Consider the following 27,788-nt stretch of genomic DNA (forward strand, 5'->3'; position numbering starts at 1 on the left):
TGGATCAAGATCAAAGCAAAATTATGTCAGACATGAAATCAGAACGTTAACAGTTAGGATTTTCGAGTCATAATTTGTCGATGACTATGATAATCTTACTTCTAAAACTCAATACCTTTTGTTACTTGAACAGTATTTCTTGTTACAAACTACCTACAATTACGCCTTCCTAGAATTCTTTTTCTCATTCACAATTATCTCTAGAACGTAGGCAGTACCATTTTGACCTGGACAAGGAATACTTTCTAAATTTCAGGTGTCTAATTGACTAACAAGCACACAGAAATCACGATCTATGCCTCTAGCCATCTCGCTAAGGCGACACTTTCCTTCTACTTCATATTGTTCAGCAATTACAGTGATTTATGACTGACACAGAACGCTAGACGTTACTAATACATGCTAATGTTTTCTTCGACCTAAAAGGCAAAGTGACGAAACCATCTCATAGCAATGGCATTTCCCTTGCATAGGGAAAAGCGTCTACTTTCAATTGCTTTTAAGGGAATTGCCGATACCACGCGATCTATTGATGCAATTTGATATAGTTTTTAAAGGGTTGTGGTATGGTACTGCCTCCACACACACACACACACACTCTCTCTCTCTCTCTCTCTCTCTCTCTCTCTCTCTCTCTCTCTCTCTCTCTCTCTCTCTCTCTCTCTCTCTCTCTTCTGTTACATTTTAATCCATTTATACAGAGCAGTGTCAAGCACCGGCCATAAAATTCATTGTGGGTTATTGATGACTATATACAATAGATATATACACTATCTAAACTTAGAATTGTTTCTTTGGCCTTCATAAATAATAATCACCTCTAAAGTACACTCTAAACCTACATTTGGTATTCAAAAATGTCATTGTTATTCACAGGCATGCTGATCCTGTCTTAGTATAATGCCCCACAGTATATTTTACATTGTTAATTAATCTTGTTTCTTTATTTTTACCAATAAAATCATAATCATTTAGGATTACTGACCCCAGTGAAGATAGGCTAAAAGACTAAGAACGTCACCTCCTTAGGCAATTATATAAATAAGAACATCTCGGATACAATATGGAATTCCTGTGTGAAAAATTTTTTAAGTTCAGGGTTATTACAATTGAGCTCCCTTTTCTTTTTCAGAAATCATCCTTAATGTTCCATGCTTCCATTAATTCCATACTCGTGAGCCCTTGGCATTTTTCTTTCTAAGATAAAAACTGACATCTGTTATGCCAGGATGTGCCGTAGGAATGCTGAGTTTAATGAAAATATTGTACCTTTGTTGTGGAAAAATGATCGAGGAAGAATAATTACCAAGGCTAAACAATCGGGTTTTCTTTTATTCTCTTCCCTCTGAATTTTGTAAGTTTCTCCGAGCTGTACGTTCTGGATATATGCCTTTAAATTATTACATTTACAAAAAACTAATAGTTATCTTCCTTCATAATAAATTGATAAAAGTATAAAGAATAGTAGATATTAATGTCCATATAGCCCACTTTCCTCCAAATATTTAGAACATTACTAAACGTTTAAAGAAAATTATTTTCTCTTATTTCTTTTAATATTTTAGTTCGCTACTCCACCCACCCAATCCCCCCATCTCTCCTGATTAATTTCCTTGATCTGAGATATGATTTGAGTCTCCAAATATCCCCATTTAGTATAATTTTAGAATTTATATATAACAATCAGGATTTATAAACTATCTACATTTACTTAATAACTCGTTTACTTGGACCATATGCTTTAGTAAATTAAAATCCTCAAATACACTACGTATACATACATGCGTGTGTTTATACACATCAATACAGATTATATACGCATATAAATACACACATATATGAATTCATATACATTCATATCTGGCAATCCTATGAGTTCGGTTTAACGAAATTGTCTTCACAGAATCAGACAAAAAACAAATTACTGAAAATAAATATGAAATAAATAAACCTATATTAACTTCCACAGTACAATCTGGTTGGTCTGAAACAAATTTCGCAGGTAAAGCCCCAAAAGGAAATGGTCCACTGTACTCACTACAACGGAAGCTAAACTGCAAAGACTTCCAGAGGCGGTTCCAGACAAAGGGGTTTCCTGACAATTTTAGAAATCTTGCTGGCAAAGTTTGCCTTAAATAAATCATTATTTTGTACTGGTGCTAAAATTGTGTTTTGTCATCTTAATAAAGGAGCGAGAATTCAGTTTTACACCAGTTAAAAAAAAAAAAAAAAAAAAACCGTATTGACTGACTGGTGCTAAATTCATTGGCAACATGATTAGAGATGCCAGAAAACTGACTGGGAGTATGACCCCACCTCTACCCAGTATGGCTCACATCAGAACTCATTTGACAATAATAGAAAGAAAAGAATAAACGACATTTTCCCCTGAGTGACTCTTTAGGAGAGATTCAGACCTCTTAATACAGTAAACTGAGAGATGAATAATACTCTAAACGATATTGCAAGCCTTGGACTTGACGCCACCAGGCGCCGAGGAAGCTAGGCCATTTCGGAGTCTAAGTTTGGGTCTTCTGACGACTATCTCCTTGCAAGGCGATGACGTTGGGGTCGTTGACGTCGCAGAAGTCGTAGTCGTTTCCACGGAATTGTTGTTGGACACTTTGCTTGGAGTATTAGCTTGGGTGAGGAGGCGATGCAGCATAATGCGGTACGTGGCTATAGCAGGGGATCGCGCCCCCATGGGTGCCCCCTCTTCCAGGGAATCTCGGTTTATGCCCCACTTCTCCAGCGATGTTATTGTCTCCTCCTGAAGAACATACAGGGAATTCAATTACAAAGTTTCATAGATATTCTTCCCTGCTTTTAATTGTTTTATATTGTCAATATAAAATGATTGGTAAACCGACTGCTTCTTTTGGGGTAAAATCTAGCGGCACTGGCCACACGCACACACACACACACACACACACACACACACACATATATATATATATATATATATATATATATATATATATATATATATATATATATATATATATATATATATATATATATACACACATATATATATATATATATATATATATATATATATATATATATATATATATATATATATATATATATATATATATATATATATATATATATATATATATATATATATATATATATATATATATACACATATATACATACATATATATATATATATATATATATATATATATATATATATATAATGCAACTTCATTTAATAGTAAGTTAATGTATACAGACAACGATAAAGAGTAACACCTCAAAGACAAGTAACCTATAGCCTACATACCAAGCGTTGACTATTAAAATAAAACTTTTAAACTCTACTTAATCGTCCTGGTGACTTTACTTGAAACAAATTCTTTCCATTGGATCTTGCTACAGAAAACAAGTAAAATAAAAAGTCTATATTATAATTATTATTAAAGAAAGGAAATTTTTTCACAGAATAGGAACTGAAGCGCTAAACAAATGATAGAAAATTAGAAACATGATAAAGTGTTGATCAAATTCAAAAGTAGATACCGTTAAATAAATGAAGACGTATTAGCATTGATCTTAATTAATGAATATTTCATCAAATAATGGCCGATATTTTTAAACTCCAATGGGACTTGCTCAAAGTATTTGTAGAAAATTAAAACGATGTTATATGTCAAAGAAGCAGGACAGCTGAATACAAAGAGACCGAAGTACGGATGGTAAAAGGCAGAAAGCCTAGATGAACTTAAATCCCAACTACGTATGATTACAGTATGCCACGTCAGGTATACTAAATGCGTTACGGCTATAATGAGGTGCTCCATGCTTCACTTTAGAAAGAAGCCCTTCAAACCAACCTCGGCTGAAGAGATATCCTCCGCAGATAACCTAGGTGTCAGGACGTGGCTGGGCAGGGGGGTGGGTGGGTCGGGCGCTTTGGACAGCCAAGTGTGAGACGCGATGATCTGAGGAGAAGGTCTCTCCGATGGATCCTGAACCAGGAGGCGATTGATTAAATCGTTGGCAGCGGGGGACACGAAGTCCGGCGTGACGAAGCTCCCCGCCAGAATGTGCCTCTTGAGGCCGGCGACAGTGTTTGCCTTTTGGGGGAGGGAAATGAAAACGTGAGAGTAAGACTGAGAAGATGATACACTGAGGAGGTCTGGCTAGGTGAAATGAGGAGAAATTCGGGATTAGAAAATGTGGCCAAGTATGTGAATTTCAGGATGATTGTAAAGATAGAAATGTTATATTGATGGTCGTCATAAAAAATCAATTCTAACTCTGGTAATTTTGGAAATAAGATTATGACGAAGAAACTAAAGATGAAAAATTGATTGCAAAAATAACTATGGTTGACGAAGAAACTAAAGATGAAAAATTTATTGCAAAAACAACTATGGTGAAATGACAAATGAATGACTGGGAAATGAAGAAAAGGCTAATGGAGCTAGTGCGATCGTGAAAATAAAGATATGGTGATGAGATAGATTAAGAATTGTGAATTAGCTGAAGAAGACATGGATGGGTTATAACAGCCAAAATAGTGAAACCTACCATAACTGGACAAATAAACCTACCCTTTTCATTGTATCTTTCTATAGTGTGGCCAATTTAGACCGGTAATCCAAGTTGTTTGTGTACCTCCATGATTGGCTTTAATTTTGCCATTTAGGCCTATAGTGACTTCTGGATATAAGACGGTGGATATATGCTAAAAGATGTCAGATATGTGTTCTTGTAACACCTCTTATAGACCATGGGCCAGAAAGTGAAACCCTCCCCCCCACCCCCCACCCCCACCCCCAGGGAATTTTCACGACCCCCCTAGTTTTCTTTCTTAGGGTGTATTTTATGCATTTTCGGGTGCTTCCAAATATATAAATGCGGCAAAAATGCAAAATTATCACTTTTTGTACAAACCGCACACCAAATTTTCACATTTTCAGCCGCACTTACTTTGTGTCGCTTTATTGGCTCTAACTTCCTTAATATCCAAACTAAGTGAATACTTTTGGTACCAACATAATGCTAAGACCAAGAGCTACACAATGGTATATAAATATGTCCATAATTAATGATTATTACGTATTCCAGGTCCATTATTGTACCCCCTGCCCTTAAATTTTGTTCGAAAATGGGCACGTGTAACTAGTTGCTACTGATACTGATGAAATTGCTGAGGCATTTGGTTACATTTCTGTATTTGATTCTGTACATAATCTTATTTAGAATATTGCATAGCAGTTTCGTTCACTAATTTCCCAAAATATATGAAATTAAGTGACAATAATCAATTGATTGTATAATGGCCACATATTATCAGCAATACCCAATTTTCTCCGTAACCTCTGTAAATTGTTACATAACTGCATCATTTTGGTGTCAATAGAAAACAATATATTCTCTAGCTTTCTGAAATTGGTTCTGTGCATAAATTATGATACATTTTCATTTGAGGCAAAGGATCCAATATCAACTGGTGATAATTAGTCAGCATGGCAGAACGTCCAGTTAGTTTACGGAAAAAGAAAAGTCAGAGGAAAAAAAACTCTGCAGTGTGTGCCAAAAGGACTTGCATTATACATTTTTCTGAACAGAAAACTGACAAAATTGTTCGAAAACTAACTGATGCGAGCTTTGAAATGATCAAGGAATCAGCGCAGCTCCACAAAGCTAGTGCTGATGCTAATGTGAGGATGGACAAAATCTGTGAAGAAGTTCCAGAGACTCTGAATGCAAATACCCATGGAATACACAGGAAGTGTTATCAAAAGTTTACAAATATTGGTCATATCAAAAGTAGAAAACGACAACATCCAGTTGAAGAAGACGAAGGGCCTTCAACTTCAAATCGAAAGAGAGTATCATCCTCATCAATTTTATTTCCTTCAGATCAGTGCCTGTTCTGTGGAAAAAACAGAAAACGAGACAAGGGTGTCAGAGAGTTTCCAACAAAGTGTGTTACAGAAACTGCAGCTGAGTCAATACTACAGGCTGCAAAGCATAAAAATGACTACACATTACTTGGAAAGATTGAAGGCTGTGACTTGCGAGCACGAGAGGCACAATATCATAATTCTTGTCGCAGAGATTACACTCGTAAGCAGGAGCGAAATGATAATAAAGAGCCGGATCAGAGTGCTGTTGAACATTTAGCTGCCCATAGTGAAGCATTCGCCTACATCTGTGATTATGTTGAAGAACATGAAATCAAGGGGTGCAACGTAGAACGTGTGACAATGTTGAAAGAGAAATATTTGCTATATTTACAAGAACATCATCCATCAACTTACAATCCAAACTACAAAACCTATAAACTCAAGAATAAGTTGGAGAAATATTTTAGTCACAAGGTTGAATTTTGGGCACCTAACCACCGAAGTGAACTTATGTATTCTGATCTCTTACCAGTTGGACAAGCAGTAGCGGCAGCATTTGAGATAGCTGCCTCTGAGGAAAGGATTCTCCAGGAAGCAGCTATGATGCTCAGCCGACAACTAATGGATGCCAAAAGGAATGCAGCCGTACTGCCATGGCCACCCACAGCAGCACAGTTGATGTCCATAGAGAACAAACCACCACCAATCCTGATTAACTTTTTGTCGCAGCTTCTGTGTGGGAAACCATTTAAAGATATTTCGTCAAAAATGGGGAGAATGGTTGATTCATGTGCTCAAGATGTATGTTATGCTATGAGTCGAGGAGAATGGAAAATGCCTAAACATGTTCTTCTTGGAATAACGTTGAGACATATGACAGGAAGTGCTCAGCTCATTACACTGCTGAATCATTTCGGTCACTGTCAGTCATATTCTCAAGTGATGGAGCTAGAAACTGCCATATGTAACCAAATCAACGCACAGGAATCCTTACTTCCCGCAACCATATCATCCTGTATGAATAATGTAGTTCTCCACTTCAGCTGGGACAACTTCGACCTGTCTGAAGAAACACCATCAATGGCTGGAACAACACATGTAGCACATGGTATTGTCATTCAGGAGACATCTAGTAGTGTAAGTTGTGACATGAACAGGGAGCAGCCACTTCAGCAGTCAGGGAAGAGTAATAAAGACAGGCCAATTTGCTATGAGGATAAAGAACTGCCACCTTGTTTCATAAGGAGTAGGACTGAGCCTAATTAGAGAGTATAACATGTATCTGTGACAATACCAGTTTCATTTCATGAATCCAAGGAATCAGACTTTGCTTGGACTATTGCAAGATTGTACAAACCTAATGAACAAAGTGTTCCTGGCTGGGCTGGATGGTTGTCACTAACTGGAAAAGGTGATTATGTTAAAGCCTGTGCTCAGTCTACAGTTGATTACATGGTACCAGTACATTGGGCAACACATACTCCGACTATGCCAGCAGGCCACAAAGGATGTGCAGCAGGAGGTCAGTATCATAACTTTTGATCCAGCTGTAGTAATGAAAGCTTACTCTATCATGTGGCAAAAACCACGAGAATACAGTGGTATTCTTGTATGGATTGGGGCATTTCATACAATCTGCTCATACCTTGGAGTCATCGGGAAGATGATGTCCGGCACAGGCTTTGAGGACTTCATTATTGAGGCTGGTGTATGTGCAAGTGGATCGATTGATCAAATGTTGAGGGGCAAACATTACAACCATGCAATGAGAGTTCACAAATTGATGTACGAGTCCCTAGAACGGCTCCTGCTTGATGCCTTTTATACCAAGAGTGCAAATGGAAGTTCATTAAATGCCAGCTTACATGAACAACTTGAGATACTCATTCAGTCACCTTCTCAATCTGGTTTGAATGACCTCTGTGCAAGTGACTGCTTCAAAGAGCTGTATCAGCAGTACTCTATTTTCAAAGATCAAGTGAGACATGGAGAACTTGACCAAACAGCTTGTTTATGGCTAAACTATTATTATTATTATTATTATTATTATTATTATTATTATTATTATTATTATTATTATTATCATTATTATTATTAATTGCTAAGCTACAACCCTAGTTGGAAAAGCAGAATGCTATAAGCCCAGGGGCCCCAACAGGGAAAATACCCCAGTGAGGAAAGGAAACAAGGAAAATTAAAATATTTCAAGGACAGTAACAACATTGAAATAAATAATTCCTATATAAACTATAAAAACTTTAACAAAACAAGAGGAAGAGAAATTAGGTAGAATAGTGAGCCCGAGTGTATCCTCAAGCAAGAGAACTTTAACCCAAGACATTGGAAGACCATGGTATAGAGGCTATGGCATTACCCAAGACTAGAGGACAATGATTTGATTTTGGAGTGTCCTCCTAGAAGAGCTGCTTACCATAGCTAAAGAGTCTCTTCTACCCTTACCAAGAGGAAAGTAGCTACTAAGCAATTGCAGTGCAGTAGTTAACCCCTTGGGCGAAGAAGAATTGTTTGGTAATCTGTGTTGTCAGGTGTATGAGGACAGAGGAGAATCTTTAAAGAATAGGCCAGACTATTCGGTGTATGTGTAGGCAAAGGGAAAGAACCGTAACCAGAGAGAAGGATCCAATGTAGTAATGTCTGGACAGTCAGAGGACCCCATAACTCTCCAGTGGTAGTATCTCAACGGGCAGCTGGTGCCCAGGCCAACCTACTACCTCTAGCGATTTGCTAGGGCAACAAATTTGAATGATCTTGAACTACACATGGCCTCGTTATGGGACATGTGCCCAGCATTTTTTGCCTACAACAATCATAACTATGCACGGTATGTTCCAGTGTACCTTTTCTCATTGATGAACTTGTCACAAACCCACCCTGGTGCTGAGGACTTGTTGCGGAAAAATGGTTTCAGTGTTTCCCGATCAGATGTTCCATCTTCACGGAATCCAGTGGACCTCACAATTGAAGAGACCATCAATAGGCATGCAAAATCACATTGTGGAATCATCGGCTTTAGTAGGAACCCTGCAGCCTACAACAGGTGGTGCATCACCCGTCATGCCAGAGCTACATTTATGGAAGCGACATATGAAATGACAGACATGAGTTCCACAGAGCTTGATACACACAAGGAAATCAGAAAGTCACAAATTGCTAAATCAGAGTCAGATGTCCAGTCTCTTCTTGAAGCAATTAAGGGATTTGCGAACCCTTTTCAGATTGATGTCAAGGATAAATTATTCTGTTTGTCTTCTGGAGCACCAGCAACTTCAAAAACTGAAGCTGACTTGTTGAGCGCTGATGCAGTTGGAGAAAAAGTATTCAGTGAGTTCATAACACAAAGACTACAGAGCAAGTTTGTTAGTTTCCACCAACCCATCCCAAGAAACAAACTAAGCACATTTGCCTCTTTAAGCCAAGTCAAGAAGGTTACAAGTGCGACTAACAAACAAATTCAGATTAAAGCTGAAAGAAACCTCTTTGGACAGCTGGTGATGCTTTCTGAGGAGCACAGCATCAGCCTGGAGAAGACACTAAGCTACCCATTAGCACCAATACCCTGGGCACTTTCAACTGCTGAAAGTCATCCTGTGAAGACAGACAAAGTAAAATTGTTACATGTACTGGAGACTGGTGTTGCAGCTCTTGATGCACCAAAGGTAGAAGAAACAGTGTACATCATAGATGGCAACGCAATTTTGCAAGCTCTGATTGGCCTGCCTACTACCTTTGAGGAACTTGCAAGCAAGGAGTTAGAGCAGTTGCCAAAAGTACCAAGAGTAGACTTTGTTACAGACACATACAAGGAGAATTCCATAAAGAGCTCTGAGCGATCACACCGTGGTGAATCACAAACATTTTTTATCAAAGGTGCAAGTACAAAAGTACCTCGTGACTGGAAATTTTTCATGAGTAATGACTCAAACAAAGAACAACTGATCAAACTTTTGTTGTGTGAATGGCAAACAGAAAAATATGCCCCTAAATTACATAACAGACACATACATTTTTTGTATAAGGGAGAATGCACTCTCCTTACAAGTGAGGATAGATTGACTGTTCAGACCATGCAGGTGCAGGACCTATTTTCTTCACAGGCGGAAGCAGATACTCGGATCATTCTGCATTGCACCCATGCTGCCAAATCATTTGGTACAGAAAAGGTGATTGTAGTCTGTTCACCAGATACTGATGTCTTCCTAGTGCTGTTGACGTTTTCTCAAGATATTGACCCGTCTGTGTTATTTGATACTGGCGTTTCAAACAAGAGAAGACTAATTGATGTGAGAGCTGTTATTAGCAAACATGGTACAAATTGCTGTAAACTCATGTACTCTTTTCATGCATTCACAGGATGCGATACAACAAGTGCCTTTATTCACCGAGGTAAACTTACATCAAAGAAGACAATTGATGCCCATCCTGAATACTATTCAGCATTAATCTCTCTAGCAACTTGAACAGTTTGTCTGCTGTATGTATGGAAAGGCCAACTACAAAGACATAAACAAGCTGCGCTATGATATGTTTAGACAAAAATTCCAGCCCAAGAAAGGCCAAACTTTGTCCAGTTGTGATGGTATTGATCTGAGCTTGCTACCACCATGCAGGTCATCCCTGCACATGCATATCCTCAGATGCAACTACCAAGCATATGTTTGGAATACATCCAGTGTGCCATATCCAGATATACCAAGTCCAGTAGGCAAAGGCTGGAAACTTGATGACTTAGGACAACTGCAGATTGACTGGGTCAAAGGTGATATACTGCCACAGGAACTCATTGATATCATGCCAGAAAGAAAAGCCGACAGCGATGGCAATTTGGATACAGAGGATATTGATGTTAACAACGTAGCTGACATCATTTATGATGAAGAATCATGAATACAATGTGTAAATTGTCAAGCTAGTTTTTTTTTCTGTAGTTGTCTGTTGCCAGTGACAAAGAGAAACTAACTAAGACATCATACTCCACATATAATGATATTTATATGAACATAACTTCGCAAATTTCAAACATAGATGTAGATTTCCAAGCTCTTCACCATTTACTTGTTGGTATTAGTTGTCAGTTTGAGTTATAAGAGACATTTATTTTGGTTACATTTATCTTATTCTACTGTTAATCAATGATTTTCTTGGTTGTCTCAGTGAATGACACCTGTTAGATATGAAAGTCAGACACACTGCAATAGGTAGTATCCTACATTTATAGTTTTAGTCATATTTACTATGTTTGTGAATGCATATTCATGATATAAGTATGTGGTGGCCACTTTACAGTGAATAACGTCCAAGCGGTATAATCTCATTCTTTAAATGTTAGTAAAATACTCTTTTATGTAATAAATCATAACGATAAATTGTTTTGTTGCTATTTGGTACCAGAAAGTAGAGATGATAGGGAAGATGAGGGTAGAACAAAGTTCCGTCAATTGAAATTTGGACTATTTTTAAGGGGTGGGGGATACGTATCAGCAATTTAGATAATGGATTTTAGTAACAGATTAACTTTACATCATCAAGCTTAGTTGTATATGCTGCAAGCATTTAATTGGTGCCAAAATAATGCAGATATGTCACGATTTACAGAATATATTACGAAGCGTTCCCTACAAAGTAGGTATCGATAAAAATATGTGGCCATTATACAATCAATTGATTATTGTCACTTAATTCATACATTTTGAGAAATTAGTGAACGAAACTGATATGCAGCATTCTGAATAAGATTATGTACAAAATCAAATACAGAAATGTAACAAAATGCCTCAGCAATTTCATCAGTATCAGTAGCAACTAGTTACACGTGCCCATTTTCGAACAAAAATTAAGAGTAGGGGGTACATAATGGCCCTGGGATACGTAATAATCATTAGTTATGGACATAATTATATACCATTGTTTGGATATTAAGGAGGTTAGAGCCAATAACGTGACACAAAGTCAGTGCGGCTGAAAATGTGAAAATTTGGCGTGCGGTTTGTACAAAAAGTGATAATTTTGCATTTTTACCGCATTTATGTTTGGAAACACCCTAAGGAAGAAAACTAGGGAAATCGTGAAAATTCCCTAGGGTGGGGGAGGGTTTCACTTTCTGGCCCATGGACTATTACGTGTAATATTCAAAAGACAGCCTACAACTCAGACAAATATGGAGAAATTTACCAAACATGCCTTTAGATATGAGAAAGCTCAAAAAGAAAAAAAAAAAAGCTCGCCAATTTATCCCTGTTTAAAACTGAGTACTTTGTAGAGCATAAGTAACCTTTGAGGTTTACAATTACATTTCAAGCGCAATAAAGCTGCAATTTTTACAAATTACTTAACAAAAAAGAATTTAGACTTATCACAGTGTTCTTTTTTTTTCTTCTTTCTTCATAATGCTCGTTGTCATTAAAGTGGTTTTCCTGAATTCTGACTTTAACTATTACCGTATCCCGGATTATTTCAATGTTTCTAGGCATTACAAACATCAGGTCGGTCTCTATATAAAGCAAGATTAATCAATTTACCTTGAAAGGCATATCAGCTGTGAGTATGAAGAACAGGAGAACGCCGAGTGCCCAAATATCTACAGCTGGACCTTGATAGGATTCATCCTGGAAAACAGAATAGTTTTGATTAACCGTGAAATATAGTGCTTAATGCTATAGATTATTGAAACCTAGCAAATACAAATAAAAATGGCCCTGAAATACTGGCAATGACCTGGTACATGTGCCATCCTGAATCTGGCAATGGCCTGGCATAAAACCAGCCAATTCTTGGAACCATCCTGGCATTAGAACAATCTTAATCCTGGCACTGACCTGTCAACTTCGGCATTTGTAGTCCACCACTGGTTTGTACTAGTCATAAAAATCATAATACTGATCAGTTACTATTGCCATCCATATTCTGGCATTCAGCTGGTACTATTGTTATTCAAAATCTGACAATAGCCTTGCATTATTTCAATCCCAATGCTGACACTAAACTGATACCGTTGGCCTCCAAGTTATGGAAATGATCTAGTACTAATGCCCTTCAAATCCAGGTAGTAGACGTAAACTATTGCCTACTAAACCCTAGCACTGACTTGATACTATTGCCATCCCAATCCTGACACTCACCTAGTACCAGTGGCTCCAAAAGTAAGGCACTCACATGGTAATATCAAACTTTACGCTCACATTACGCAAACATCGACACAAAACTTAGCCCATAAGAAAGCACACAGTCCTTTTCATCAGATATAACCTACATTCGCTCCCAGACAGAAATTTTCTTGATATGTAGAAGATTTGTCTTTCTCCTCATAATAAGAGGATAACAGAATCATATTCAAATACTGATACGTTTCTCTCCCGACCTCCCAAAACATTAGTATGGTAGAGTCCTTCAACAGTCGATCAATAAAGAAAACTTTTAACATAAGCGAACAAAATACCTAATGGGGAGTTGATTTGCATTCAATTGGATTACCTTTTTGACAGTCTGCATTTACTTTTAGGTAGGCATATATATATATATATATATATATATATATATATATATATATATATATATATATATATATATATATATATATATATATATATATATATATACACACACACACACACACACACATATATATATATATATATATATATATATATATATATATATATATATATATATATATATATATATATATATATATATATATATATATATATAGTAATTCTAATACAGTGTCCATTTCAACTTCAACATTTAGGATCAGAAGATGCCTACAGGAAAAAAAATCGGCTTCGATGTCCTTTCTTGCTGTCATTCTATTTGAATTAACTATTTAATAAATGTAGCCTACTGCGTTGGGATATTGTACACAGTTCCAGGACAGCCAAGAAAACTGCAGAGAATTAGTGTTATGGACTAAGAAACTCAGAGAACCTAACTGGCCTATTACATTTATTAAGGTGGGTCTACATGTAGATTCTGCCAACTAATTTATCATATTGGAATTTTTATGCATATGGTATAGACATAGATAAGATAAGCTAGACGGGGAAAGAACAGATTAACATTTCCAAATAAAGATTATGTGCATTTCCGAACGGGACAAACTATCATATTTAATTTCAGGCTCAGGCCCTAAGGTCTCACCCTTCTCCCTTTTATCTATTGTTGCCATTGGAAGATGGGTGGATAATGAAACAACGCTACGAAGAGAGAAACGTGAACAAACCTTATAAAGTTCTGGAGCCGCGTAAGGCGGAGAGCCACAGAAAGTGCTTAGCTGCTGAGCCAGCGACGTCACGCGCGTCGAGAAGCCGAAGTCTCCTAATTTGACTATTCCTGGGCCCGCTATAAACACGTTTTCTGCTTTGATATCTCGGTGAATAATGGAAAGACCGTGCTGCGCAAAGATAGAAATCATTAATCCATCAGAAACAGCAACAATGCAAAATAATCGGTTATAGCATGAACCATACAATAAGTAGGCATAATCATTGGTAACAAAACAGGAATGCCTGTGGAACAACCATGTTTAACTTAAAATTATATATATGTATATATATATATATATATATATATATATATATATATATATATATATATATATATATATATATATATACATACATATATATATATATATATATATATATATATATATATATATATATATATATATATATATATATATGTGTGTGTGTGTGTGTGTGTATATGTATATATATATATATATATATATATATATATATATATATATATATATATATATGTGTGTGTGTGTGTGTGTGTATATGAACAATAATGGAAATTTGTTACAAATATGTGCAATAATAAACTACAAAGACCAGAAAATGTATTAGCGTCACCACCGCCTTTCAACTCTTCCTTTTCTGAGTCTAAAATCATATCATATTGCCGTTGAAAATATAGAATGTTGAGGTAGATTAAGGGAATATCGAGAATGCTGAGGTGGATTATTGATATAGCACTGCTTGAAAATTATGAAATAAAAAGAATGGCAGGTGTTGTGAAAATTACAGAGGTGATATAAGTAGCACGATTGAGTTGGTGTGGACACGTGTTGAGGATCAATAGTGGGAAGGAAGCGAAGTTCGCTTCCTTCTTCCCCAGACAGATTCCTTCCAAGCCCTGTTCGCTTAGCGAACAGGGCTTGGAAGGAATCTGTCTGGGGGAGAAGATCGAGGGGGAGGCGGAGAATTAGATGGCCAGATAAGGTGAAGGATACTATGGAGAGGAGAGGTTTGGTGGAATAGGCATTAGAAGGGACGCATCAGGCAACCGATCCCTTAATGTAGGGGTCCATTGAAAATATATCCACAGAATAGAATGAAAAGCATTGTAAATATTATGAATAATTCTGTGTCAACAGACAGAAAACATTAAAACTGAAATCTGCAGCCGTATGAAGATGTCATTTCACTGACAGTGGAAATACTATCTAACTATCCTTTTATTTACCATGTTATCTTCTTAAAAACTGATCTCTGATCCACAAAAGAACTTTGATAATTAAACTCTCAAAAAACCTGACTGTATTTAAAAATTGTTTTATACAAGGCAACTCTCTTTTAATCGTCAACCTATGCTTATTTTAAAAAGGGCAATCCTTCTCCGATTACTTTAGCATGCTAAAATATCTAGCTCTTAAAAACGTTCGTTTTAAACATATGCAACCTCTCTCTCTCTCTCTCTCTCTCTCTCTCTCTCTCTCTCTCTCTCTCTCTCTCTCTCTCTCTCTCTCTCTCTCTATTTAATCGAAACTTCAGCTATCTTACCAGTAAAATTATCTTAACGGCAAGCTTTAATGCCAACACATGCGACATCCTTACAGACAGGTGTTGTATTTACGCCTACAGGTGTACTAACTGAGGATACAGACATGAGTCAGTTAAAACACCGGATACAACAGCTACAGTAGACTCACTCACCAAATAAGTGATAGCGGCCAGCACTTGCGTGAACACTTTAGCAGAGTCGTGTTCAGTCAAGCGTCCATCGGCCGTTATTCGATTGAAGAGTTCCCCGCCTGGCGCAAACTCGAGGACCAAGTGGATGCGAGATAACGTCTCCACGACTTCAAATAACCTGGAAATTTTGAAATTATTATTATTATTATTATTATTATTATTATTATTGTTCAAAATTTTTTGTCTCGAACGAAGTGAGGGACCTTATATGAAATGCCAATTTTTCTAAGGTACCACACCCAACCCGTAGCTCAGTCATTCCCTAACCATAGAATTTGGAGCGAAGGAGGGGGGAGCATCTGATATTTTCTGCGACGGAGTCAATAATTCATATAGCCTACCAATAAATATATTCAAATGAGATTTTAAAGGATTATACATACATACATACATACATACACACACACACACACACACACACACACACACACATATATATATATATATATATATATATATATATATATATATATATATATATATATATATATATATATATATATATATATATATATATATAAAAGCTTTGTTTCTGCCAATTATCATGTTCATACCTGCTATAGGCATGCCCTGGCAGTCACTTTTGTTTGTAAATGACGACTTTTTGGTAAAAAATCAATGAGGAGGAGCAAACTACTCCTAGAATTTTACAGATATCCAAATAATTTTTACAGGGATTAATGGACGTTATGTGAACTAGTCTTGTCAATTTTCGTTTTGATACTTGCCATAGAAAAGTCACAGTAAGAATCTTTTGATATCCGCAGGAGGCCGATTTTTGGCGGCTACGTAGATTACTCGTAAAATACTTTACATGTCTAAATGAAATTTTCAGGGATTTGTGGGATAGATATCTATTTTGTCCATACCAATTTTTATGTTGTTATCTGCCATGGTTATTTTTGGCGACGGAGTGAATTGTTCCTAGAATAATTTACATGTACAAGAGAACATTTCTGGGATTAATGGGAAACAGTTTCTCTCAGACAACTAGCTCTGCCCACCCTTTCTCCCTGAAAAAAGAAAAATGTTATCCTATCACTACAGACAACTAGCTCTGCCCACCCTTTGTCCCTGAAAAAAGAAAAATGTTATCCTATCACTACAGACAACTAGCTCTGCCCACCCTTTGTCCCTGAAAAAAGAAAAATGTTATCCTATCACTAGGTTTTTCGCAAAAATTCCAAAGCACAAGGTACCCAAAACAATTGTGTATTTTCTCTCAAACATGACACAATACCTCATAAAAATATAAAAGATATTACATAAGCCTTTGTTCATATTTCATATGTTCACATAACACTCTCAAACAGTTTACGTAAGATTTCGTAACAAAAATACGTGAAATAAAAGGTTAATTCTTAAAAATAACGTAAATTTACATATAGCCTACTAACTTGAATAAAGAATACAATGAAATTAACGACAAAGGTCATACATAATTTACATAATAAACTTACTTCTACATGAGAAGAACTGATCTTAAGAGCTGACTATTTTATTTACTCTACACTAGACCAGCTTCCTAAGATAGCTCCCCCAAAAAGAGATTATTTATTCTGGGCCTGAATCCATCCATTCAGCCCGAGATAAATAATCAGCAACAACGTTATCTTTACTTGATATATGCTTTACATTACTACAACACGGTTGCAAACATAATGACCACCTTGTTAACCTTTGATTATTATTTTTTCATCTTATTCAGAAAAGTTAAAGGACTATGATCTGAATACACTATAATCTCTTCATTTTGTGGTCAAACATAGACCTCGAACTTGTTTATCGCTTTGACTAACGCTAGTAATTCTTTCTCAACTGTCGAGTAGGCTCACTGATGCTTTTTCAGCTTCAATGACCTAAAACACACAGGAAGAAGAATTCCTTCCTTACATTCTTGCTATAAGACAGCTCCAATCCCGTTATCCGATGCATCCACTTGGATAGGGAATTTCTTGTTGAAATCCGATGCTTAAAGTATTGGTTTCAAAGTTGACATGGCCTTCCTCAGATTTTTCCCTTTTCCTAGTATCTCGATAACGTAGGTCCAGTCACTGCTCTTCTCCAAAATCTGGAATGGTTCTGGGAACTCGTTGGCGAGAGGGAAACTTCTTTTTAATGAATAGACCAATACCTGACGTCCTACCACAACCTGTCTGTTCGTGCTCTTCATACCAAACCTTTTCTTCGTCCGTCCTTGACTCATTTTCACGTCTTCTAGGGAAAATTTCCTTAACTCGCCGATTCCTTTCCTCAAATTCTTGACATTTCCTTCGTCCTTTTCCTCTCGATCCTTCCCTTTTCCTGCCAAAATTTTCTTTGGTCCTTTGCTGAAGGGTCCTGCAACCTGTCTGTTTGTACTCTTCTTACCAAACCTTTTCTTCGTTCGTCTTTGACTCGTTGTCTTCATGCCTTCTAGGGAAAATTTCCTTATTTCGCTGATCTTTTTCCTCAAATTCTTGACATATTCTCCATCCGTTTCCTCTCGCTCCTTCTATTTTTCTGCAAACATTTTACTCGGTCCTCGTACTTCTCGTCCAGATACCATTTTCTTCGGCTACATCAATGCTTTCTTGATAATCATTACGTACCTCGAATAACATCATTCCCTGTTTCGTTCCGGAACTTCGTTAACATACTTTTTAAAGTTTGATGAAACCTCTCTAATGCACCTTGGGTCTCAGGATGATTAGCAATTGATAGCTGTTGTTTTATAACCAACAGTTTCATTACGACTTGAAATAATTTTGACGTGAAATTCGTTCCTCGGTCACTTTGAATGATTTACGGTATACCAAACTTAGTAAAAAAGTCTAGTAACTTCTTGGCGATTATTTTGGCACTGATGTTCCTGATGGGTATGGCTTCTGGGTATCTCGTTACTGGACACATCAAGGTTAACATATATTCATGACCTTTTTTCGTCCTTGGTAAAGGTCCAACAATGTCGATCATTTCCCTTGGTGAAGGGTTCTCCTGGCACTCTTATCGGGGGTAAAGGAGCTTTCTTAACGTACTCGTTCGGCTTTCCAGCCATTGGACATACGTGACATGCAGGGCAAAACTGGCTCATGTCCTCATGCATGCCAGGCCAGAAAAAGTGTTTCATTATTTTCTCTGTCGTCTTCCTTGTCCCCATATGTCCCATCTAATGCGTGGCAGCGATCACCTGTCTTTTCAGCGGTGCGGGAATTGATATATGATGATATATCCCCCATTCGGCATTTCCAGGGATATCGGGAGCATATACTTCCTCATAAGCAACCCATCCTTAAGATATTAACAGGTCGGAAACTGCTGTGCCTCCGTCTCGTCCACCCCAAGGTACAATAACTCTGTCAACGTCGCATCCTTCCGTTGCAATCCTGTCAGCCTTTCCTTACTCACTTGTCCTACTTCTAATGTTGAATTTTCTATTTCTTTCAAGTCCATTTCTTCTTTGTCCTCTTGTCCTCTCGCCTGTCGTTCCTCTTCGCTCAGGCCTACGCAGGAGTTCTCTTCTTGCGTACCATCAAGAGAATCTTCTTCTTCGGAAAACAAATCCTCCCAGTTTATTGCTGCGATTTCTTTTTCTTCTTTTTCCTCAGCCACTTTCTTTTTCATACACCTAGTTGTAACACAACTATGAAACAGATACGGGGAGTCCTTCTAGAGTTCAGTCGTAGGACTTGCTTACTTTACTTTGATGGCTGCTTTCTGGTCCCATACAGCAGGGGAACCCCACTCTCTACAGGACCTCCACTGTCGTTTTACCTTCTTCGTTCAGAGTATTTAACATTTCATATCGCGTATTGTTCATTTACTGTTATATTGTCACTGTCAAAAGACTCATGAAATAAGAAAGTCTTCAGTTTCCTCTTGAAAGCCTTAATGTCCTCAATCATCTGAATGTTTCGTGGGAGCTTATTATATAGTCTTGGGGCTGCATATTCAAAGGCTCTGGAGCCTACAGTAGACATATATCTAGGTTCCAATAGTTTAAAGCCATCTGTAACTATTCTCATGTCGACACGATTAGTTTGCTGCGCAATATGTAGCAGTTCTCTTAAGTATTATGGACGCCTGGTTCTGATAACTTGGTGGGTTATTATACTTTAAATTGAATTCTCGCTTTAATCGGCAGCCAATGTAAATCAATTAGTATAGGGGTGATCCTTTCTCTAGGTGGGACACCTTTTTTATCAGTCTTGCTCCTCTGCTTATTATGTTTTGTAATTTCTTAAGTTGCACTTTTGGTAAATTGTAATAGATAGAGTTGCAGTAGTCAATCCTGGTCATAACACAGTTTATCACAAGTTTCTTTACAGAATTTTCGTCCAGGTACTTTTTTATAAACGCAATATTTCTTAGATGATAACCAGCAATTTTTATTACATTATTTATTTGGGAATTTAGAGACAGGTTACAGTCAAGAAATACACTTAGATCCCGAACTTTACTAGATATCGGCACCGAGTCATTATTTATGTTCATTTAAATATCACGTAAGATTCTCATGCTGTTTCTCTTGCCCACCACCATGAATTCAGTTTTGTTCTCATTTAGTTTTAGTTGTTTAAATGGTATCCATTCTTTAATACTATCAAGGATTCGGTTTAGAATTTCAGTAGTGTCATGTATATCATTTATGGAGAAGTAAAATTGTGTGTCATCTGCAAATAGTTTAAACTTCACGCCATGCCTTTGTAGCATTTTTGATAGACCAATAGTATAGATGCAGAATAAGATTGGGCCAAGTACACTTCCCTGGGGTACCCCTCTGTTTAAGGGTTCATATTATGAATAAGAGTTTCCAATTTGTACACAGTAATTTCTACCACTAGGTAATCTTTTAGGTATTCGAAGGCTTGATCTTCCATGCCAATGGACCGTAGATCATTTAGTAGCAGTTCATGCGCAACTGTATCAAAAGCAGCACTGAGATCGAGCAGTATTAAGATACCACATTTATTTTCATCCATCATTTCTAGCATATTATTTACCACAGAGCAGATGGCTGTCTCCGTAGAGTATAGTTTTCTGTAAGCAGATTGGTTGTCAGTCAAAGCTTCTATTACTTCTAAGTGGCTGACAAGTTGTTCAAGAATTACATATCAAGCACTTTTGAGAAAAAGGATAGATTTGAAATAGGTCTATATGAGCTCAGTTCCTGGTAGTCCAGTGCATTTTTCAGAACTGGTGTGACTATAGCCATTTGCTCATATTTAGGAAACTTACATTCATCAATGCTTGCATTTGCTATTCTCATTATTATTTCAGCTAGACCAGAAAAGTCTCTCTCTCAAATTACTTCAGATATTAGCATAGGATCGATCGCGCATTTTGTTTTCTTCGCTCTCTTGATAATTCTGATGATGTCATCTTGTGTTATGTTGTTAAATCGTATTAATTTTGTCTGTGTGCCTGGTGTATCATTAATCTGATGTTGAGTATTTACAAGTGACCTGGTTATATTTACAATTTAGTTTCTAAAGAATACTAGAAAATGATTTGCTAGTTCCTGGTCACTGTATTCATCAGGTAGCTTCTTTTCTTTTAAAATTCCCATTATACCATTCGGGAGACGATATAACTTATTTATGTCTGTTGCTGCTTCGAGGATCTTTCTCTTATAGTATTCACTTTTTTTCCTTCTTAGTAGGTAGTTATATTGACATGCAGCAGTTTTGTATACTACCCAGGTACTTTCAGTGTTTAACCTATTCCACTTTCTTTCTTTACGTCTTTTTTCCTTTTTTTTTTAACAAAGTCTCTCCGTCAAGCGAAGGAGATTGGTGTTTTACGGTTATAGTCTTTTTCATCAGTGGGCACATGGTATCATATTCACTTTTACTCACTTTATTATAAGTGTTCACAAGACAGTTAGCACACTTAGCTCCTAAACTTCAAATGTTTCTCCGTTACAATGGAACAAGGCACGAACGGCGCCCCGCCAACCTCATTACCCAGCAGGACGTCTCCTCCTTCGACAGCCAATGAATCCTTTACTGCAAAGTCAAAATTTTCTGTCACCAACTCACATGACAGTTTTAAACGGCAAATAGGGGTATGCTCCTCACCCCCTATTCCCTTCAAAATAACCGAGTCCTCTGTGAGAGACTGTTCCACCAACGGGTGTACTCCTTGTACCACTACACTATGGTTACAACCTGTGTCGTGCAATATCCTGACTGGGGTTCTCTCACTCCAGTCTATTGCTGCTAACATACCTTCATAAATATATGGTTTAAAGGCATTCACGCTGTTTGGGTTCGTCCTGTTTGTCGTGTAAACGCTGGCTGGTTTATTTTCCTCTTCATCCTTTCCCGATTGCTTCTCCGTCTTTGCATTCTGTGAAGTCTAATTATTCTTAACCACTTGGGCGACTGCTTTCGGTTGGTTCGACCAACATTCCTTACTGATAAGGCCTCTCTTGCCACACTTCAAACAGACAATATCAACTTTCTGCACGTCGTTCACGATACTTGAAGGAGGACAATTCGACGATGGTTGCTATGGTATTATCACATTCTGCTTAGGGATAGTACCAGTGCTACTTCTGTTGTAACTGTTGAACTTGTTCACGTGGTTATTACTGAACTAGATTCCATGATTTGGCAAATATTTGACACTTGGTCAGAACGACAGTTGAAACTTCATGCCCTAGGAGGGTCTACGACTAATAATATTAAAATCTTCACTCAGCAAAGCAGCTTTATCAAGGTTCTTCACTTCTCTCTCTCAAATACGTTTGTTAATTCTTCCAAATCAGCCATCTCCTTTACGTTAGCAGCCTCTGTTTATCTCTTAAAACATCGTCGTACCACATAAGCGTAATCCCTGATAGTAATTTTCTCGTCCTTTCTCAAACTTAGGAACCTTTCATTATAATATTCAGGGGTCATGTGATACACTTGCAGAACGCTCCTCTTCACTTCTTGATACTCCTTCCTCTGGCCCTGAGATAAGGATAAGTAAGCACTGCGGCCTTTCCCAAAAAGAATACTCTGCAATAACACAGACCATTCATCTTCTGGCCATTTCATCATTGATGCGACCATTTCCAAATGATCGAAGAACTCATCTGGGGCCTCTTCTGTAAGCCTTGGAATTAACATCTGGGCTTCCGACACATTAAACACTGGATCGTGCTTAGCAGGGCCTGCCTCGGTCTGCGTTACCGACTGCGCACGGGCGTTCAACAGCTCCATCTCTTTTTCTTCCTGTCTTCTCTCTTTTTCTTCTCGTCTTGTGATTTCCCTTGATTCCATCTCTCTCTCATGTCTTGCAATATCTCGGGCTTATTCTCATTCTTTTTATCCTCATTCTGCCTCTCTTTCTTCCCGTGTTGCTTCCATTTCCTTCGCAAGTCGTTTTTCTTCTCTCTCTTCTTCTTCTCGTCCTGCCATCATATTCAACTTGAGAAAATTTTCCTCCGCTGTAATTCGTCGAATCTCAGCCTCTACATCCCTATCTGCTTCCATCCATTCAGTTTGTGGGTCAACTGGTCCTTGCTTCGGTAAAAATTCTTCCTCACCCTCCTCCAACAATTCACGAGCTGCTACAATATTTTCTTTCAAAAACTTTCCCAAGTTTATCAAGGCTTCTAAGGCTAAACACTTGATTTAGGGTTTAATCATTCCACTCGTTGCATGGCTGCCACATGACATTAAGATAGAGAGCCCCTGAGCTTTAGTTATATTAGCTTCTGACAATTCCTGAACAATTAGGTTATTCAAAAACTCTTGGATATTAAACTGTGCCATCTTGTAATTTAACAATATTAAATTAATTCTAAAAATATATCCAAACAGTATACAAAATCTTATCAACACTACTATTCAAACCTTTAATAAAAAAAAAAAACAGACCTGTTATCACCAATATTTAAAAAAGAATCGCTCGATCCCAGTAGGGAAAACAGCCGGATTCTGATCCATAATGCGATAAGGAAATCGATCTACAAGGGTGCCCCCCTAACCTAACTCCAGCCCCTCCCTTAACCCCACTGGCTATCTCTAACCTAACTCCACCCCCCTTCTCTTAACCTCATTGACTACCCTTAACAAATCTCTCTCTCTCTCTCTCTCTCTCTCTCTCTCTCTCTCTCTCTCTAACCTAACCTAACCTAACCTCTCTAGCCTAACCTAACCTAACCTAACCCAACCATTCAATCTTAAACCTAACCTAACCCTAACCTAACCTAACCATTCAATCTTAAACCTAACCTAACCTAACCCATCAAGTGAGTGAAATAATACCTAACTAACCGTAACCTAACCCATCAAGTGAGTGAAATAATACCTAACTAACCGTAACCTAACCTAACCTAACCCAACCCAAACCTAACCTAACCTAACCTAACCATTCAATCTTGAACCTAACCTAACCTAAGCTAACCCATCAAGTGAGTGAAATAATACCTAACTACGAGTCTATCATTCAATCTTAAATAGTTATTATGGGAATTATTAAAGTTATCGTTATATTTTGAAATTATTGTTTATTACAATACCCATTATTATTATTATTGATTAAATCGGGGGAATTCAAGATTTTTATAGCTGGTGGCATTATATTATTTTGTATTACCTGGAATATGTACTTCAGGTTGAAAATTCTTGTCAACAATAAACAACTGTTATGAATAATGACTATCCTTGAGCAACCCAGTACAATAATAATAATAATAATAATAATAATAATAATAATAATAATAATAACAATAAAAATAATAATAATAATAATAATAATAATACGAATCCATCATTCAAACTTAAATAATTATGGAAATTATTAAAATTATCGTTATGTTTTGAAATTATTGTTAGTAAAGTTATTACAATATTCATTATTATTATTATTATTATTATTATTATTATTATTATTATTATTATTATTATTATTATTGTTGTTGTTGTTGTTGTTGTTGTTGTTAGCAGTGTTGGTAAATTTAATTGCTTATCCTATTATCTTTCTTTGATACGATAACACCTGAATAAACAGATTTAGGAATGTCTCTCCTCGTGACGATTTGTCATATTTCTCGTGATGATGATAAGCCACGATATTTGATACGATAACACCCACATGACTGAACGTCTATGTGTCATTTTCTCTTGATTATGATAAGAAGCCTCGCCCCTAGTAATTTATCTCAAAATAGATGAACTCTCTGGTTAATAAAATCAGAAATGGAATCTTTTCGTAGTATTTTATTTTATGTGATATACAACCAGACTAATTTTTTTTTATATGCATGTATTTCTCATTTCTCCTACTTATACTTAGTACATATTTATATAAATATACATATAATTAATCATAGTCAAATAGAAAATAACCGATGTGTGGGTTCAGAATTCTCCTACGATGCTAAAGAATGAAACAATTAACACGTGAAACTCATGACGACAGCTCAACTAAGGAATGAATTAATCCTATGAATAATTTACGCCCCTAATTAATAAATGAATAAAAAAAGAAAATAAAGATTAACTCGCCTGTCATGGATATAAATGAACTTGCGCCAACCAGGGACATACCCTATTAAGACTATTTGTAATAATTAAACTTAGAAATGTCAATAAGCATCCCTCATTCTGATGCATTCTTTATATTTAATCGCTCTTTTTTCTCCAACCAGAGTAGCATTTCCTGGTCCATCATTCAGCCTTATAATATTATAACTGGTGGAAAACATTGTCTTTACTTTCTGTAACGTATGCCATACCCCATAATGACTAACCGAATGTATGAAGAATAAACATATAACTCGCACTTTTACGATGAATCTGGTTGTATCGGAGTCATGAATTTGAATAATTCAAAGGATTTATTCCTCTTGAAGAAAGCCAGGAAGTGTTTACTGTATATCTCCGGGGAAACACCACATCTATAAAAAATATGATATAATTTTCAGGTGACTTAGCTACATAAAAGCACACCCAGTCTCCCATGCAATTAATGTTTGAAGAGGTTTCCAACGTATTTGCGATGGTGGTAGCCTCCTCCCTGTATGACCCAAAGGTTATACCTCTCATATGATCAGGAGAAAATAAGCCTAGGTATTTCCCTAATTTGTCCACTCTCCCGCTTAGAGCTCTATCCTGCTCTCTTACATCTATCAGTCCTAAGCCCTCACATCACCATAAATAATTCTGTCCGCATCAATCGATAAAATACCCGTAGTAACATGATGACACGGGGCGTTATTACTGCTGTACTAAATTTTAAAAGGATTCGCATACTGGCAGACTTCTCTTACTGGTAGAGCTTTTGTCAGATCCTCATGTACGAAATTAAATTTAAACAATGGTTCTCCTCTCCGTAAAACTATTCAGGGATATGATATTCTCATGGTCTATGCTAATTTCCTTCGGAAATTCATAATATGCCTGCATAACTTTCTCCGGGAATGGTGCATTTATATTATAAATGGTACTTCCGTTAATGGTGATATGTATACTATTTACATTTGCATTGTGGAAGAATAATAGAATAATAGTTTCCTTGTATAATCCCCTGTAAGTGTCTCGTATCAATTAGTGCCAGTGTCATCTTGTATGGAATATGTGAACCAAACGTACGTCTGATAGAGAGACTAGATGAATATATATTATAAAGGCTTTGGTAATAATGACTGATTCAATACAGCCATTGAGTTATAATGACGAGTGACACGATCTATCCATGACTTCGATTGCTGTATTGTTAAGTTATTTAAATGTCCCTCTTTATCCGCGTTCATAACTCAACTCTCATTCGCCAGCTTTAATCGAATTCTCAGATTGACAGAATCCATTAGATACATGACAATACTTGCTAAATCTAGTAATAGCTGGAACTAAGTGTTAATTCCATAAATGTTGAACTTCAGCGCCTGCTTAAATCGACTGTGATTTTCTTTCATTCAAATCTTTACGAATATAATTTTCCAAGTGTGGAAGAGAATCTAAGGAGAATCAATGTTTGTGAGCCAAATTGCGAGGCTGATATTATGTTATTACTACGTAAACGCTAATTCAGTCAATAATTTACACGTTTTTTCTAGTAATCTGCTAACACAACTGGTCAGTGAAATTGGATTACTGGGATCTTTTCTGGCTTAGCTATCGTTAATATTATTGTCTGTTTACATGTATTTGGAAGTAAATGTTGGTTTCAAAGATGATTGTAAAACTCTCTTGGTAGGCCTTTGCCATAGGGGGCTAAATATCTCATCATATCGAAATTTATATTATCTTTACTAGGGGCTGTTGAACTTCCTCGCTTTCGTTAAACATGAGTAATAAAGGTTTTCACTGAAACGATATCGTATGTTTTAATTAAGCTTTACAATAAGTGGAAATAATCAATATAAACATTTAGTACAGCAGTAATAACGCCCCGTGTCATCATGTTACTACGGGTATTTTATCGATTGATGCGGACAGAATTATTTATGGTGATGTGAGGGCTTAGGACTGATAGATGTAAGAGAGCAGGATAGAGCTCTAAGCGGGAGAGTGGACAAATTAGGGAAATACCTAGGCTTATTTTCTCCTGATCATATGAGAGGTATAACCTTTGGGTCATACAGGGAGGAGGCTACCACCATCGCAAATACGTTGGAAACCTCTTCAAACATTAATTGCATGGGAGACTGGGTGTGCTTTTATGTAGCTAAGTCACCTGAAAATTATATCATATTTTTTATAGATGTGGTGTTTCCCCGGAGATATACAGTAAACACTTCCTGGCTTTCTTCAAGAGGAATAAATCCTTTGAATTATTCAAATTCATGACTCCGATACAACCAGATTCATCGTAAAAGTGCGAGTTATATGTTTATTCTTCATACATTCGGTTAGTCATTATGGGGTATGGCATACGTTACAGAAAGTAAAGACAATGTTTTCCACCAGTTATAATATTATAAGGCTGAATGATGGACCAGGAAATG

General features: G+C 36.8%; 1 protein-coding gene across 4 annotated transcripts in view; it reads right to left on the bottom strand.

The window, feature by feature from the left end:
* Positions 1-585: 585 nt before the first annotated feature.
* LOC137645763 (serine/threonine-protein kinase NIM1-like) overlaps positions 586-27,788 on the bottom strand; it is a 132,699-nt gene continuing 105,496 nt past the window's right edge. For 3 of the 4 annotated variants that reach the window (XM_068378670.1, XM_068378672.1, XM_068378671.1), the window contains 5 exons: positions 15,827-15,983; positions 14,107-14,277; positions 12,407-12,493; positions 3,846-4,088; positions 586-2,770 (listed from right to left, as the gene is read on the bottom strand). In XM_068378670.1, coding sequence (XP_068234771.1) covers positions 2,453-2,770; positions 3,846-4,088; positions 12,407-12,493; positions 14,107-14,277; positions 15,827-15,983 — 976 coding nt within the window. In that variant the 3' untranslated portion in view covers positions 586-2,452. The remainder of the gene's footprint in view (positions 2,771-3,845; positions 4,089-12,406; positions 12,494-14,106; positions 14,278-15,826; positions 15,984-27,788) is intronic. The other variant, XM_068378673.1, reaches the window with a different exon arrangement.

Source organism: Palaemon carinicauda, chromosome 8 (assembly GCF_036898095.1).
Source record: "Palaemon carinicauda isolate YSFRI2023 chromosome 8, ASM3689809v2, whole genome shotgun sequence".
In the NCBI taxonomy this organism is placed as follows: Eukaryota; Metazoa; Arthropoda; class Malacostraca; order Decapoda; family Palaemonidae; genus Palaemon; species Palaemon carinicauda.